At 43.2% G+C, this 18,366-nt stretch overlaps 1 protein-coding gene across 1 annotated transcript in view; it reads right to left on the bottom strand.

The window, feature by feature from the left end:
• The window catches only part of LOC124551163 (multiple coagulation factor deficiency protein 2 homolog), a 265,932-nt gene that overhangs the window by 62,860 nt on the left and 184,706 nt on the right, over positions 1-18,366 (bottom strand). The window contains exons 2-3 of the mRNA XM_047126141.1: positions 3,608-3,787; positions 251-340 (exon numbers count right to left, since the gene is read on the bottom strand). Coding sequence (XP_046982097.1) covers positions 251-340; positions 3,608-3,787 — 270 coding nt within the window. The remainder of the gene's footprint in view (positions 1-250; positions 341-3,607; positions 3,788-18,366) is intronic.

The following is an 18,366-nucleotide window of genomic DNA, read 5'->3' on the forward strand; positions in this document are numbered from 1 at the left end:
AAAACAGGGAAGGCGGAATCAGTTAGTGTTACCAGAAGTATCCTCCGCCACCCACTGTCAGGTGACTTGAGGAGTATTGATGTAGATGTGGATAAAAAGCGAAGTTTTACTGAAATAGTGCGTAAATATACATTATAAGCTAAAGACATCTCAGTTTTTTGGAGTTATTCTTGTAAATTTGTATACAATTGATGTATCATGCAAGAAAGCCAAGAGATAGTTGAAATAACAGGACGGGGTAGGAACTCACTTGAAGTAGTGGAACTCTAGTTCCTCAGGCGTCATATTCATCAGGTCGACGTACGTCGGCCCTTGCGCCAGCAGGTCTTCTTGTATGTGTCTGAAAAGCAGAAATGCCAAGATAAAGACATCAGTTTTGGCATTCATCCATACAGTAACATCCAGAGATTCAGTGCACCTCTTATTCGTTGGTGGAGTAATGATATAACTGAGTGTACCATTAATTTATTATTCTGGCAACGTTGTTCACGCCTACATCTACATTTATAGTAACATAAATTACTATAATATACATTACTATAAGCATTGAGAGAAATATTAACGTCTAGAATACATATTTACCTTATTATAACATATTGTTGTTCATAAATCTGTTTGGTTTTTGCAGCACAGCTATAATTATGGCTCCAAGTATGTCATCTGAAATTAATAATCTTTTGTCAATGTTTTGTTACGTAATTTCTCAAATCTTAGGCCAAACATAATATTATCAACTTTTTCCTTTTGACCATAGCATTACTGTCACTCTATTATTTTGTTTTGTGAAAAAATATTGACTATTTTACTGTTTGACTAGCATTTTTTTGGGTTACAATACCATTTCTTGAAAAAATTTGTTGAATGTATGCTGTCTGTAACGAAGCGCTGTGAAAGATAGGACTATAAGCTAAAAAAAGCTAGACAAAGAGTAAAATACCGAATATTTGTTAACAAAACAACACAATACAATGACTGCAGTGCTATGAAAAGAGGGAAAAAATGATAATATCATATTAGGCATAAGATATGAGAAATTACGTAACAAAACACTGATATACGGTTATTAACCACAGATCACATACTGGATGGCAGTAATTGTATCTGTGCTGCCAATACCAAACAGGCATGTGAACACCAATATGTAAAAGTAATGTAAATACTGTAATAATCTCAATAGAAGATCATCATGCATAAATTCTTTGTATATTATTCAACAGATAATAAATAAAATCCACTGAAAATGAAGAAACTTCTCTGAAACATATGTGATTAATACTACAAGACAAATTCTGTTTGCTCAAGGGAAAACCAAATTTCCTTATTACGTATTAGAAGCAAACGAGGAGAAGAAAAGAGCTCCGACCACAAAATGACTGAGCTACATAGATGAAGAGATACCTGCCAAAGTTGGTTCACACTAAGTGTTTTTTGGCTCTGTGAAACCACCGACGTATCATGTTTCTTTGGTTGTTTCGCTTTGTATAGTTGACTGCTATCGTCATTTTGTGTCTCTTATTTTAGTTTGTCACTGCGAAATACACTCAATTTGTAGCGCTTATCCCGTTAGCTTTAGTTTTCATTATTAAGAATTTGTGCGATTCGGTATTTGAGGTTTATATTTCGGCACCATAGAAACGGATCATGTCACTGTCCGCGGTTTTGAAATCATACCTGTGCTGAATTTTGGGGCTATGACTTCATTTGTCAAAGTCAACAGATGATATCGAAGAGTCACGCTATCACTGCAGTAAACAGCTTTGACAATGACACTGGAGACGGACATTCTATAATGTCCGTCCACTAGTCCTGATTGCAGAATCTCTTTGAGGGAGGTACGCGGCTAAGTAGGAGCGCGACCAGAGCCAGGGCAAAGTCCAGGCTCCAGGACTGGCCTCCGCAGACGTCCCCCCTGGACCGCTGTCTGTACTGCATTCTCCTGCGGGCTACCCCACCTCTTCCTCTATACTGTGCGGCAGGTTTCACCCCCCCCCCCCCCCCATACCCCATCCCACACGTTGGCACATCTGGGCAGGGACCTGCGGGACTTCGTGTATGACCATATACGGTCACTGCCAACACACTGCCGTGCCTCGCGACTCTCCAAGTTAGCTCACATGGTACCTCGTGAACCTACTTAAGATTTCTGGCCGATGCCGAAACCAACCTGTGGCGTCTGAGTTCTTTCTTGAAAACTTATTCGTTCTCATTGCTGTTCTGCTGCCTTTCAATTCCTGCATTTTTTAAATACACTACTGGCCATTAAAATTACATTTTCACGCAGTTTGGGTGCATAGATCCTGAGAAATCAGTACCTCTGGCCCGTAATAACGGCCTTGATACGCCTGGGCATTGAGTCAAACAGAGCTTGGATGGCGTGTAGAGGTACAGTTGTCCATGCAGCTTCAACATGATACCACAGTTCATCAAGAGTAGTGACTGGCGTACTGAGACGAGCCAGTTGCTCGGCCACCATTGAACAGACGTTTCCAATTGGTGAGAGATCTGGAGAATGTGCTGGCCAGGGCAGCAGTCGAACATTTTCTGTATCCAGAAAGGCCCGTACAGGACCAGCAACATGCGGTCGTGCATTATCCTGCTGAAATGTAGGGTTTCGCAGGGATCAAATGACGGGTAGAGCCCCACGTCGTAACACATCTGAAATATAACGTCCACAGTTCGAAGTGCCGTCAATGCGAACAAGAGGTGACCGAGACGTGTAACCAATGGCACCCCATACCATCACGCCGGTGATACGCCAGTATGGCGATGACGAATACACGCTTGCAATGTGCGTTCACCGCGATGTCGCCAAACCCGGATGCGACCATCATGATGCTGTAAACAGAACCTGGATTCATCCGGAAAAATGACGTTTCGCCATTCGTGCACCCAGGTTCGTCGTTGAGTACACCATCGCAGGCGCTCCTGTCTGAGATGCTACATCAAGGGTAACCGCTGATAGTCCATGCTGCTGCAAACGTCGTCGAACTGTTCGTGCAGATGGTTGTTGTCTTGCAAACGTCCCCTTCTGTTGACGCAGGGATCGAGACGTGGCTGCACGATCCGTTACAGCCATGCGGATAAGTTGCCTGTCATCTCGGCTGCTAGTGATACGAGGCCGTTGGGATCCAGCACGGCGTTCCGTATTACCCTCCTGAACCCACCGATTCCAAATTCTGCTAACAGTCATTGGATCTCGATCAACGCGAGCAGCAATGTCGCGATACGATAAACCGCATTCGCAATAGGCCACAATCCGACCTTTATCAGAGTCGGAAACGTGATGGTACGCATTTCTCCTCCTTACACGAGGCATCACAACAACGTTTCACCAGGCAACGCCGGTCAACTGCTGTTTGTGTATGAGAAATCGGTTGGAAACTTTCCTCATGGCAGCACGTTGTAGCTGTCGCCACCGGCGCCAACCATGTGTGAATGCTTTGAAAAGCTAATCATTTGCTTCTTTCTGTCGGTTAAATTTCGCGCCTGTAGCACGTCATCTTCGTGGTGCAGCAGTTTTAATGGCCAGTAGTGTATGTGACATTGCTTATCCGCAAAAAGGAATGGTGAGTGTTGGAATGTACACTGTGCGTTGCATGGCACTCACCTGGTGTCCCGGAGCAGCTTCGTGTCGCTGGTGACCTTGGTGTCGCGTTCCGGCCGGTGGTGTGTGTGCGCCACCACATTGCTGCGTGGGTGGTGCGGACCCCGGATGTCGACGGCACCACACTGCACCACCAGCACCAACAGGACCAGCAGACAGCGCTGCGTGGCACGCCGTTCACACCTGCAACAGCCACCACACCACCAAGTGTCGCGCTGAGGAGTCTGTAGGGTTCACATTAGATCCGATCAGATTAGATTCTGTTTTCGTTCCATAGACGCAAAAAATGAGATGATTCTCGTGGGTGTGGAACAAGTCATAAATTACACCATAAAAACATAAAGTATTCGAATATAGTAATTACTACCCTGATGATTTGTCTGGAGATTGTCGAAATAGGTGTATACAGTGCAGTAAACTGGAACAGCTAATATTTACCGAATTAATACACTGTGAGAATGAAACATTGTAATGCACTATTAATAAATTTATCATGCACAAAATACCTAATCTTGACTGTTGTGACCAAGTGCTATCGAAACTGAAATCTAAGACATATTTTTACTTAAGCTGGCTTAACAGTCCCCGTTAACGTATTGATCTATAGAGTTGAATAAGTTGCCTGTCAAAAAGTCTTTCAAACTCTCTTTAAACAGTGATTTATCTGAAACCAAGTTGTTAATGTTTGCTAGCAATTTATTAAAAATTTGTGTTCCTGAAATTGGAGCCCTTTTTCGACCAAGGTAAGTGATTTTAGGTTCTTATGTAGATTGATACTATGTTTTGAGCTATTGGTTGGAAATAGAGATGTATTACTTGCAACAACTTTCATTAAGGAATAAATAAACTGAGAAGCAGTCGTTAGAATACAAAGTACCTTGTACAGGTTTCTACTAGGTGTTTTAGAATTTACACCACAAATGATTCTTATTACACGCTTTTGCACCATAAAAACGTTTGCTCGGTTTGATGAGGTGCCGCGGAATATGATCCCATATGACATAATAGCATCAAAGTAAGAAAAATATGCAAGTTTTTTATATTTGTATCTCCTACATCTGACATCATTTTCAGGGCAAATGCAGACTTGTTACGGCGCTTAAGGAATTCTGTGGTATGCCCTTCCCAACTGAATTGATTGTCAAGTTGTAGTCCGAGAAATTTAACACTGTCAACCTCTTCGATCTGCATGTCTTTATATGTTATATTCATGCTGGAAGGAAATCTCTTACAAGTTCTGGAGTGCATATACTGGGTCTTCTCAAAGTTTAATGACAGTGAATTAGCTTTAAACCACCTATTAATGTCAGTGAAAATTTGATTAACAGCTATTTCTTTACCTGTACTTGAGTTAGTACTTATTGAAATGTTTGTATCATTTACAAACAAAATAAACTTAGCATCTAGCAATATAACAGATGAGAGGTCATTAATGAGCACAAGAAAAAGCAATGGACTAAAGATGGAACCTTGAGGAAAACCACATGTAATTAATTCCCAGTCAGATGAAGACTGACTGCTTACTGCACAGTTATTTTACAACGACACCCTTTCAGTTTTGGAAGGAGGGGCAGAGGAGCTGCCGCTAGAAATGGTTTCTTGTCTGACTATATTCTCCTTAACACTGTCACAAAAGGGTTTTCAGGAGAGCTTACGAACGTCACGCAATCGCATTTTTTATTTTTTTTTATTTTAGCAAATCGATTGTTATGAACTACAGTTGTGTGCTCTACAAACTTTGGCAACAGTTTCTTGTTCGGAAAATCCTTTCCCTGTAATTGGAGTACATTATTATTGGAAGCGTGGGCATTGTTTTGTGGTATCGAGGGAGATCTCAGGATGATTGCAATATATATATGTCAAACTGGCTCTATGCTATAAATAACAAACAGAGGTTGGACAAAAATGTGGAAACATGACGAGAAATGCATGCTTGAACATACGCTACCACACCTAAACTGACTGCCTCAATTTTCGTAACCTAGACGGCCTGAATGAAAAGAACTTGTCCTATTAAGGGGGTGAGGCAAATATCGATACGCCATCGGGATCTCATCATTTTATTCTGCCCAGTATCATACAGTGGGAAGGCATGGACTACGACCCTACATACAGGGAACCCCTGATTTGAATGGATATTGGGAGAAGGTGGTAGAAATAGCAACAAAAATAAAAGATTTAGAAAGCAGCACGAAGATATATATTCTGAAAGGAGTGCAGAATAGCGTAATCTTAACTGAGGACAGCCTCCACTGACATAGACACGTTCATAAAAGGACATACAGAAGTAGCATTCACCCGTAGCTACATAAATTTGACTGTTATGACTTCGGAGAGAGAATACTGAACCATGAGAACTGGCTTTCGGCAACAGAAGAGGGGTGGCAGAATTCGCTGAACCTTACCGCGTGGATCGCGTTGTTGCTGCCCCGTAGTATCGTGAAATACTCGCCATCGCCAAACGAGGAAACGGCAATCGAATCCGAGCATCATTATTGGATTGTGCCCGAAGTCACGAACCGCTAAACTCGTCGTATGGCTGAGCGTAGATATCGACAATAGACGGTCGCGGACGAGTCGGCAGCTAGTGGATCTTCCAAGAGGACGTTCCAGAATGGGGTAAATGGAAATGAGCGTTTCTCCTCTTTGGCCTGGAGGCTCCTTACGGGGCAGGTCTGGCCGCCTTGGTGCAGGTCTTATTACATTCGACGCCGCATTGGGTGACCTGGGCTCCGGATGGGGATGAAATGATGATGAAGACAACACAACACCCAGTCCCTGAGCGGAGAAAATCCCCGACCCAGGCGGGAATCGAACCCGGGCCCCTGAGGACGACAGTCCGTCACGTTGACCATTCATCTATCTGGGAGGACCAGAATGGGGTGGGTTTGTTAGCTGGTAGGCACCTGACTCTAGTGTCCCTACTGCTGAAAAAAATAGTTCCGGTGCCAACTTGCCCTATAGTCAAGCAGCTAGCTGTCATCTGTTGGGTCATGGACCTAGACGCTTCCTTTTTGCCCCAGAAGTTTCCTCACCTGGTGCAGCTTCGGCCTCTGGGACGGCAGGATGTTCTGTGTTCGTGCGCGCTTCAAGACGAACAAAGCGCTCAATTTAAACTTGAATCCTTCTAATGGCTGTGACAATTTTGAGCAATTTACTAATTTCTCTCGAAATGACTGCAGACGAGGTCTGTGTACAGATTTTGTCTGTAACTAGGGAATTATTATTATAAGCTTTCTTTCGTTTCTGTAGTTATTTAGATGCTTCAATTCGCGATTGAACCTCTAGGTACTTCGAAATAAAATTGATAAAATAGGAACAGAGCAGCCGTTTTTTTCTCGCCAGATGGTTCTGTCTCTGTCACCTGATATGTTCATTACTCACTCTCGACTCATTATTTGTTTCCAGCCTTGCGCAGCCGCCCACGCGCTCACTGCACTCAGCGTTTTTCGTTGGGGCAGGATCTTGTCATAAAATTTCGATCGACAGATTTCTCCCCAGTGTGGGAAAATATTTTGTTGGCGCCGACCTACATGGGTAGAAATAATCATCATAACAAAATAACGGAAATCAGGGCGTGCTGTTCGAGAGTGGAACGGTGGAGAAATAACTAGAAGGAACAATGAACCCTCGGAGTGGCCGAGCGTTTCTAGGCTCTACAGTCTGGAACCGCGCGACCGGTACGACCGCTGGTTCGAATCCTGCCTCAGGCATGGATGTGTGTGATGTACTAAGGGACTTATGACCTCAGATGTTAAGTCCTATAGTGCTCAGACCCATTTGAACCATGTTTTAAAGCTGTGAAAAGCGCTGCCAGGTGTCACGAATTTCCTTAATTCGACTCATCTGTTCAAATGGTTCAAATGGCTCTGAGCACTATGGGACTTAACTACTGAGGTCATCAGTCCCCTAGAAATTAGAACTACCTAAACCTAACTAACCTAAGGACATCACACACATCCATGCCCGAGGCAGGATTCGAACCTGCGACCGTAGCGGTTGCGCGGTTCCGTACTGTAGCGCCTAGAACCGCTCGGCCACCTGGGCCGGCGACTCGACTTTTTTATGTAGAGATACAAAACTAAGGCCCGTGCCAACATGGCCGCCTCTCGTAGCTTATAATTTACTATACCGTGACGCTAAAAAATGTCTTCCGGTCTTTTTATGAAGATTAAGCGCTGATAACGGAATAATGCAGGAAAAGTACTTCCTGTTTTCAAGGTCATGTCAGCGCAGGCAGCAGTCGTTTTAGATAATGGACTTAGAGTTTTCACTCTCTTTGTGTTTGTTACTAATTGCTATTCTGATGTGTTAAAGAAGTGTGAGCAGTGCATAAAACATATAAAGAATGAGCCTATTAAAACTTCACGCATGATGTGAAAAATTTTTCACGCATCTCAGTGTTTATAACATCACATCTCTTGAAATATGTCTCGTGCAATGATGTATTTGTGTAGACACATTCAGCGGCATATGTGCGTACTGTCTTCGAAACATATTGCGAATAGATTTAGCAGAAAAGGAGAGATAAACTTAAACGTGAAGCATAATGCATCAGGTTATCACGCATCCCATTGTTTATGATGTCTTATCTGAAGATCTATGTACCGCGCAATGATATAAATTTGTACGTACATCAACGCTATATGCGGATACTGTTTGCAAAATGTGTTGAGAATGTAGTTAGTAGGAAAGAAGTAATAAATTTAAATATCATGCATTACGCTGCAGTTTTTCGCGCGTCTCATAGTTTATGACGGCATACTTCCTGAGGTATGATAAGTAGGTGATTCTTACCCCCACAGCCATTATTTCCAGACACCAAGTGATACGGGTACCAAATTTTGTTGAACCCAGTCCAGCGGTTTAGGAGGAGGTGTGGAACATATACACATATACACACGTAAATACATCCATTTTATGTGTTCAAAATGGCTCTGAGCACTTGGGACTTGAAACTTCCTGGCAGATTAAAACTGTGTGCCGGACCGATACTCGAACTAGGGACCTTTGCCTTTCGCGGGTAAGTGCTCTACCAACTGAGCAACCCAAGCACGACTCACTTACTTAAAACGGTCTGCCAGGAAGTTTCATATGAGCGCACGCTCCACTGCAGAGTGAAAATCTCATCCTGGAAACATCCCCCAGGCTGTGGCTAAGCCATGTCTCCGCTGTACCTTTTTTCAGGTTTTTTCAGGAGTGCTAGTTCTGTAAGGTTCGCAGGAGAGCTTCTGTAAAGTCTGGAAGGTAGGAGACGAGATACTGGCAGAAGTAAAGCTGTGAGTACCGGGCGTGAGTCGTGCTTCGGTAGCTCAGTTGGTAGAGCACTTGCCCGCGATAGGCAAAGGTCCCGAGTTCGAGTCTCGGTCCGGCACAGAATTTTAATCTGCCAGGAAGTTTCATATCAGCGCACACTCCGCTGCAGAGTGAAAATCTCATTCTGGACTATGGGACTTAACTTCTAAGGTCACCAGTCCCCTAGAACTTAGAACTACGCAAACCTAAGTACCCTAAGGACGTCACACACATCCATGCCCGAGGCAGGATTCGAACCTGCGACCGTAATGGTCCCGCGGTTTCAGACTGTAGCGCCTAGAACCGCTCGGCCATCTAGGCCGGCCATTTTATATGTCTAGAGTCGTGCAAAATATTGGCAAGTTCAGGTAACAAGATGGAAGTGGATAGAAGCCACGCACTCTTCTCTCGAGAGTACTCAGCAAAGTGTGTTGTTGTTCGCAGAATGACGTCTCATGCATGTACCTCACGACAGCAGCGTAACTGCCAGAAGCAGCATCAAATCGGAGACGTCGGCATTAAAATGTCTTCAAGCGTTACCGAACACTACGGCGGCCAGAAATCAATTAATGTCCGAGCACAGTGCCGCTGAGGGCATTCTCTACGTAATCAGCTACCAATTGTAATTATCGCTTACCACGATGTATCGTCTTAGCAAAAATCCGGCTGCGTGCTAATAGGGCATGTTTACAATTCTATATCTAGTTATGGACATTTCTACTTTGATGCGAACTACATTACTGGCCATTAAAACTGCTACACCACGAAGATGACGTGCTACAGACGCGAAATTTAACCGACAGGAAGAAGATGGTGTGATATGCAAATAATTAGCTTTTCAGACCATTCACACAAGGTTGGCGCCGGTGGCGACACCTACAGCGTGCTGACATGAGGAACGTTTCCAATCGACTTCTCATACACAAACAGCAGTTGACCGGCGTTGCCTGATGAAACGTTGTTGTGATGCCTCGTGTAAGGAGGAGAAATGTGTACCATCACGTTTCCGACTTTGATTAAGGTCGGATTGTAGCCTATCGGGATTGCGGTTATCGTATAACGACAGTGCTGCTCGCGTTGGTCGAGATCCAATGACTGTTAGCAGAATATGGAATCAGTGGGTACAGAAGGGTAATACGGAACGCCGTGCTGGAGCCCAACGGCCTCGTATCACTAGCAGTCGAGATGACAGGCATCTTATCCGCATGGCTGTAACGGATCGTGCAGCCACGTCTCGATCCCTGAGTCAACAGATGGGGACGTTTGCAAGACAACAACCATCAGCACGAACAGTTCGACGAAGTTTGCAGCAGCATGGACTATCAGCTTGGAGACCACGGATGCAGTTACCCTTGATGCTGTATCACAGACAGGAGTACCTGCGATGGTATTCTCAACGACGAACCTGGGTGCACGAATGGCAAAACGTCATTTTTTCGGATAAATCCAGGCTCTGTTTACAGCATCATGATGGTCGCATCCGTGTTTGGCGACATCGCGGTGAACGCACATTGCAAGCGTGTATTCGTCATCGCCATACTGGCGTATCACCCGGCGTGATGGTATGGGGTGCCATTGGTTATACGTCTCGGTCGCCTCTTGTTCGCATTGACGGCTCTTTGAACAGTGGACGTTACATTTCAGATGTGTTACGACCCGTGGCGCTACCATTCATTCGATCCCTGCGAAACCCTACATTTCAGCGGGATAATGCACGACCGCATGTTGCAGGTCCTGTACGGGCCTTTCTGGATACAGAAAATGTTCGACTGTTGCCCTGGCCAGCAGATTCTCCAGATGTCTCATCAATTGAAAACGTCTGGTCAATGGTGGCCGAGCAACTGTCTCGTCACAATACGCCAGTCACTACTCTTGATGAACTGTGGTATCGTGTTGAAGCTGTACCTGTACACGGCATCCAAGCTCTGTTTGACTCAATGCCGAGGCGTATCAAGGCCAAACGTGGTTGTTTTGGGTACTGATTTCTCAGGATCTATACACGCAAACTGCGTGAAAATGTAATCACATGTCAGTTGTAGCATAAAATATTTGCCTAATGAGTACCTGTTTATCATCTGCATTTCTTCTTGGTGTAGCAATTTTAATGGCCAGTAGTGTACTTTGATGCGAACTATGATACTGCAACAAAGCGGTAAATGATGTAAGCGTCAGTAACACTATCAAATACAGTCATCGGCGAGGACAATATTTGTTTTCAAAATTAAGTGTTTAGGTTTCTGAGCAGTGACGTCCTGCGGTGCTGTTGGCAGGATAGTGTCTCTGTCGAAGTTACGCGCTTTTCAGCGTCTTGATTGGTTAAAAAAAAAAAAAAAAAACTTCCAGAACAGGCCATGATGGTCCAATGGTACCGACCGGCCACCGTGTCATTCTGAGCTCATAGGCGTCCCTGGATGTGATTATAGAGGGGCATGTGGTCAGAACACCGCTCTCCCGGCCGTATGTCAATTTACGAGGCCGGAGCCGCTGCTTCTCAGTCAAGCAGCTCCTCAGTTTGTCTCACAGGGGCTGAGTGCACCACTCTTGCCAAAAGCGCTCGGCGGAACGGATGGTCACCCATCCAAGTGCTAGCCCAGCCCGACAGCGCTTAATTTCGGAGATTTGATGGGAACCGGTGTTACCACTGCGGCAATGCCGTTGGCTCCTGATTGGCTATAGTCCTCTGTTTAGGACCGCCGCGGCTGGCGAGAGCAGACTCGGGCGGCGGCAGTGACAGAGGGAAGACAGCGTACGGAGCATCGCGAGTAGCCAGTCGGCGTTTGGTGTACTGAAAGGACGCACTGTGCTTTGGTATTTAAGGTTGTGTGCGGATTGTGTGGTCATTATCACCTTGATCTAGTTGTGGTTTATAAATTTATGAAATGAAACCTCGCGTCATTAGAGATTGTGTAATGAACTATTGCTTTAATAGTAACTGCGGTTATCGCACTGTAACGTTTAACATCTCTTCCTGCATTTGGCGCTGCCCAGTGCTTGGCTGCTGGTTTTAGTATTTTAGTGAACTGTGTATTAATACTGGGTTTGTTTGTTCTAGAAGCCGTCATTGGTGAGCGCAGGCCTGTTGTTGTCACTTGAGCTCTCGAGCAGGGAAATCGGACGCGCGGCCGATATGAACAGTAAACGTCGAAAATGTGCTGATTGCTGTGTAGATCTTTCAGGCTGTCATAACATCATATTAACGAATGTTTTCCATAGTAGTTAATTCACGTATTCGTGAGATCTTGCTAGTTGAGTATTTTTTTGGAACCTAATACCTTTTACAAATTGTTATTTTTCATATTGACATGGCCTGATAATTGGCTAGTCAGCTCAGATACGTTAAAGTTATATTTGTGTAAAGTAATTTCTTTATTTATCTGAAGTTGGGGCCATAAGGCTGTTTCTCTTTTAAAATTTTTTGAATTATTCTCATTGCTTTAATACAATTAAATAAGACAGGTCTGCAAAAGAATATTTTTTGAAAGTTGTTTCAAATTGTTAACTGACTTATGTACTTTTCAGCACTGATTTCGAAAATACAATCCATTTTTTTCTATCACGTCAGGTTTTATCACAAAAAAGAGTTTGTTTTTGGGTATAGTAGCAAAATTTAAGCGATTTATCGCATTTTTTCCAACGTTATAAAATTTTATTTTACTTACAAATCATGTTCTAAACTACATTTCCAGTACACTTCCATTTCTCTTGGCGCTACCCAGCATAAGTGCTTATAATAACGGTTTCGCTTTCTGTCGAATTCTTTTATTACCTTTCTGGCTGTGGATGGGTTGAGGATCATCTCTTTTTATCATCCAGCAGTAGTTCGCTATCATGTTGACATTCCATCTTCATTGATAGTTGAATGTTAGAAATATCCTTTTTGTTTTTCAAGTTGAAACCTCGTACGTTGAAAGAACAAAAATAGCAGTCATCACTATGATTTTTTGGCTCCCTCCAAACCACTGGTATTCCAAAACGTAAGGACTGCTTTTTGCGTTGTAACCATTGCCTCAGTTCTTCAACACACACTGAACAAACTTTGTGTGGGTCCGAGGCTTATCATGCTCGCCTAACTTTATACCATGATAGGCGAAATATACTTTTTCAACAAATTCGGAAATGTTTATATGCTGCTTTTTAAAGGCATAGTTACCACAAATGTAGTAGAAGCAATCTGGCGAGTTTATACATCCTCTGGTAGTCATTGTCTATAAAACAACACAAGAAAACAGTCACTACTTTAAAGTACTAGTAACAACAACACGTAAACAGCACAGAGTGAAGCGGTACCGTGAACTGAAAGACAACAGCAGAAGCTCAGTGCTTGGCGATGGCGGGGGAAGGGGCAGCGCGACAGACAGGCACTGACATCAAAATACTGCTGGTTTCTCCTAATTACTCTTTATTTTACGTATATCTAGTACAAAACGGCCAAATAACAGTTTATGGAGATCCTAAAAACCAAAATTCAAACGCACTAGAGCAGGGGCGGGCAAACGCTGCACGCGGCTCATGAGCGCACAGCGCTGCACGTGTGCTGCTCGCGTGCAGCCGTCGACCGGGGCTGTGGCGACAGCCGGCAGGTTGCGGCAGTGTAGTGCCAGGCTAAGCTGCGGACGTTGATGCGAAGCGACCACTATGTAGTGAACGTTGTATTTCAAGAAACGGAGAAGTGGAGATTTGCTATCTTTTAAAAAGTAATGGGAGAATAATTTTTTTCTTTGTGCAAAAATGTGAAAATTCGAAATGTTTAATATGTGGCAGTATTCTCGCTGGTCAACGGAAGTTTAGTATTGAAGGCCATTATAATAAATTTCACAAGGACGAGTACAATTTATTGTCGGATTCTGAGCGGATTGGGAATTGACTGAGCTTAAGAAGAGCGATCTGACGATACCAGATGAATCTGTCGTAGTTGGCCGGCCGGAGTGGCCGAGCGGTTCTAGGCACTACGGTCTGGAACCGCGCGACCGCTATGGTCGCAGGTTCGAATCCTGCCTCGGGCATGGATGTGTGTGATGTCCTTAGGTTAGTTAGGTTTAAGTAGTTCTAAGTTCTAGGGGACTGATGACCACAGCAGTCCCAGAGTGCTCAGAGCCATTTGAATTTGTCGTAGTTGCTGTTGTCACGAGAGATCTGCGACTTTCTCTCGTCATGTATCTCTTCTAACTGATCTAACATTTTATGGAGCACTGTTTTCAAGTTTTAATGACGACAACAATAGCCCAGCGGTATTTGCAAGTTATAAGACTGCGCTTAATATAGCGAGAGCTGGAAAACCATTTGCTGAATTAATAAATCTCGGTTAAGAGCAAACATCAGTGATGAAATATTACGTAACTGTTTGTGTTTGTCTGTGTGTAGAAATTTTGTTCCAGATGTTAAACATATTGTAAACTCCACCTGTGATAATTAAATAACACGTATCGTAGGTAATAGGAAGAACCCTGGAGAAGAAGAAACATGGAAGAACCCTGCAGATACTAAAAGGTATCAGATAGATTATATAATGGTAAGACAGAGATTTAGGAACCAGGTTTTAAATTGTAAGACATTTCCAGGGGCAGATGTGGACTCTGACCACAATCTATTGGTTATGACCTGTAGATTAAAACTGAAGAAACTGCAAAAACGTGGGAATTTAAGGAGATGGGACCTGGATAAACTGAAAGAACCAGAGGTTGTACAGAGTGTCAGGGAGAGCATAAGGGAACACCTGACAGGAATGGGGGAAAGAAATACAGTAGAAGAAGAATGGGTAGCTCTGAGGGATGAAGTAGCGAAGGCAGCAGAGGATCAAGTAGGTAAAAAGACGAGGGCTAGTAGAAATCCTTGGGTAACAGAAGAAATATTGAATTTAATTGATGAAAGGAGAAAATATAAAAATGCAGTAAATGAAGCAGGCAAAAAGGAATACAAACGTCTCAAAAATGAGATCGACAGGAAGTGCAAAATGGCTAAGCAGGGATGGCTAGATGACAAATGTAAGGATGTAGAGGCCTATCTCACTAGGGGTAAGATAGATACTGCCTACAGGAAAATTAGAGAGACCTTTGGAGATAAGAGAACGACTTGTATGAATCTCAAGAGCTCAGATGGAAACCCAGTTCTAAGCAAAGAAGGGAAAGCAGAAAGTTGGAAGGAGTATATAGAGGGTCTATACAAGGGCGATGTACTTGAGGACAATATTATGGAAATGGAAGAGGATGTAGATGAAGATGAAATGGGAGATATGATACTGCGTGAAGAGTTTGACAGAGCACTGAAAGACCTGAGTCGAAACAAGGCCCCCGGAGTAGACAACATTCCACTGGGACTACTGACGGTCCTGGGAGAGCCAGTCCTGACAAAACTCTACCATCTGGTGAGCAAGATGTATGAAACAGGCGAAATACCCTCAGACTTCAAGAAGAATATAATAATTCCAAACCCAAAGAAAGCAGGTGTTGACAGATGTGAAAATTACCGAACTATCAGTTTAATAAGTCACAGCTGCAAAATACTAACACGAATTCTTTACAGACGAATGGAAAAACTAGTAGAAGCCGACGTCGGGGAAGATCAGTTTGGATTCCGTAGAAACACTGGAACACGTGAGGCAATACTCACCTTACGACTAATCTTAGAAGAAAGATTAAGGAAAGGCAAACCTACGTTTCTAGCATTTGTAGACTTAGAGAAAGCTTTTGACAATGTTGACTGGAATACTCTCTTTCAAATTCTAAAGGTGGCAGGGGTAAAATACAGGGAGCGAAAGGCTATTTACAATTTGTACTGAAACCAGATGGCAGTTATAAGAGTCGAGGGACATGAAAGGGAAGCAGTGGTTGGGAAGGGAGTAAGACAGGGTTGTAGCCTCTCCCCGATGTTGTTCAATCTGTATATTGAGCAAGCAGTAAAGGAAACAAAAGAAAAATTTGGAGTAGGTATTAAAATTCATGGAGACGAAATAAAAACTTTGAGATTCGCCGATGACATTGTAATTCTGTCAGAGACAGCAAAGGACTTGGAAGAGCAGTTGAATGGAGTGGACAGTGTCATGAAAGCAGGATATAAGATGAACATCAACAAAAGCAAAACAAGGATAATGGAATGTAATCTAATTAAGTCGGGTGATGTTGAGGGAATTAGATTAGGAAATGAGACACTTAAAGTAGTAAAGGAGTTTTGCTATTTGGGGAGCAAAATAACTGATGATGGTCGAAGTAGAGAGGATATAAAATGTAGACTGGCAATGGCAAGGAAAGCGTTTCTGAAGAAGAGAAATTTGTTAACATCGAGTATAGATTTAAGTGTCAGGAAGTCAATTCTGAAAGTATTTGTATGGAGTGTAGCCATGTATGGAAGTGAAACATGGACGATAAATAGTTTGGACAAGAAGAGAATAGAAGCTTTCGAAATGTGGTGCTACAGAAGAATGCTGAAGATTAGATGGGTAGATCACATAACTAATGAGGAGGTATTGAATAGGATTGGGGAGAAGAGAAGTTTGTGGCACAACTTGATTAGAAGAAGGGATCGGTTGGTAGGACATGTTCTGAGGCATCAAGGGATCACCAGTTTAGTATTGGAAGGCAGCGTGGAGGGTAAAAATCGTAGAGGGACACCAAGAGATGAATACACTAAGCAGATTCAGAAGGTTGTAGGTTGCAGTAGGTACTGGGAGATGGAAAAGCTTGCACAGGATAGAGTAGCGTGAAGAGCTGCACCAAACCAGTCTCAGGACTGAAAACCACAACAACAACAACAGGTAATAGGTACTCTTTCAAACCATGATTTCTTTCAAGCACTCCTACTAATCTTATTGATTCACTCAATAAAGCAAGCTAGGAAACAAAACGCATTACAGAGGAAGGAGCGGACAGAAGGTATGGTGGGGATGGGAGATAAGCGGGTGGCCAGCTTGCCCCTGTGTGCACGCGGAACACCTGTTAACTGCACGCGTGCAAGTGCACCGCACATGTGCAGGATTCGTGCCGGCCCCTGCACTAGAGTGTTGAAATATCGAAAAAAGCTAAAGCTAGATAAGCACTTTGTGAAATAACGGTACGTGATGCAATTTTTTCACTATTTTTCCCGAAATCAGCGTTGAAAACACTATAAAAATCACATAATAAATTTGAAACAATTTTAATGTCGCAGACTTGTGTAATTGGTGTAGATCACGCTATTTGAAAATACTAATTAATCATTGTGTTGTTACCAGTGATCTGATTTAATTAATGTGGTGAAAATAAATTTTTGTGTCCTCAAATGGGGTCAGCATTCCACTACAGCAGCCCATGTGCCCTGTTTACCACTGCTATACCTTACCAGTTTCCAAATTAAAGTATTTACTATGCTCAAGTTTTAATAAATTAGTAATAACACTTGCTACATTACACCACACAAAGGCTCAATAATACTGAGATTTGGTACTGTGGCGGCCAGGACAGATACACCAGTTCATCCCCGTACTCACAAACCCAATCCTGGACGATGTCAGCAATATTAATAGAGTCCCATTCGTCTTGGAACACATCACCACTGGGGAGCAAACCTTTGGTATGGACCAGCTCAGCCAGAATGGTGACGTAACACTCGGCAATAATGTGACCCTGGTCCATGAAATACCACGATGTAACAGCCCGTATCACCGAAACCCCATCATGTTTCACTCATGAGGCGTAAACTCGGCCGGAAGTTGGAAACGTGTGAAACATGATTCACACGACCAGATAACTTCGTTCCATTCCCCCATAATCTACATTTCATGGGTTCTGCATCACATTTTTCCGTTATGGGGACTGATGTGTGTCTTCCGAATACCAGCTTGCGCTGCAAAATTCGCAGTGCCTAGAGCTCCCTTGGCGTTGCTTTGGTACTGGCAAAATTCATTAGTGAGACATTCAGTTATGCATTGATTTTTGCAGCTATCGTTCTCCTACTTTTCATCACAATCACCTTCAATGACCGTCCTCCACGTTCACTCAAAACACAATTTTGACGCTGTGACTTAGAGGATGTTCTTCCAATTTCTTTGTATGCCGTACAAATCTTCGATACAGTTAAAAACCATTCAAAAGCCGAGATCCCACAAAATGCTTTTTTATTCATGACAACCGGTTTCAACAGTCTTTTTCTCATCTTCAGGTATTAAACTTTTTTGTAGTAAAACATGCTCATTTTACGCTGACCTCATGCACAAGATGTCAAGTGGTTAAAACGTTTGTCACCGCTATAATACTTAAAAGCACGCACTATCTTGTCCAAAAGGTCATGTTAATATACGTAATGGTTACGGATGCTTGTCACGCCACCCTGTACCATGTAACAAGCATCTAAAGACAATATGTATATCGACCTGACCTGCTGGAGAAGGTTCTGTGTGTTTTTAAATATTTTAGCGGTAAGAAACGCTTTATCTACTTGACTTCTTGTGAATGAGGTCAGCTTAAAATGAATATGTTTTACTACAAAAAGATGTTTAA

Source organism: Schistocerca americana, chromosome 9 (assembly GCF_021461395.2).
Source record: "Schistocerca americana isolate TAMUIC-IGC-003095 chromosome 9, iqSchAmer2.1, whole genome shotgun sequence".
NCBI lineage: Eukaryota > Metazoa > Arthropoda > Insecta > Orthoptera > Acrididae > Schistocerca > Schistocerca americana.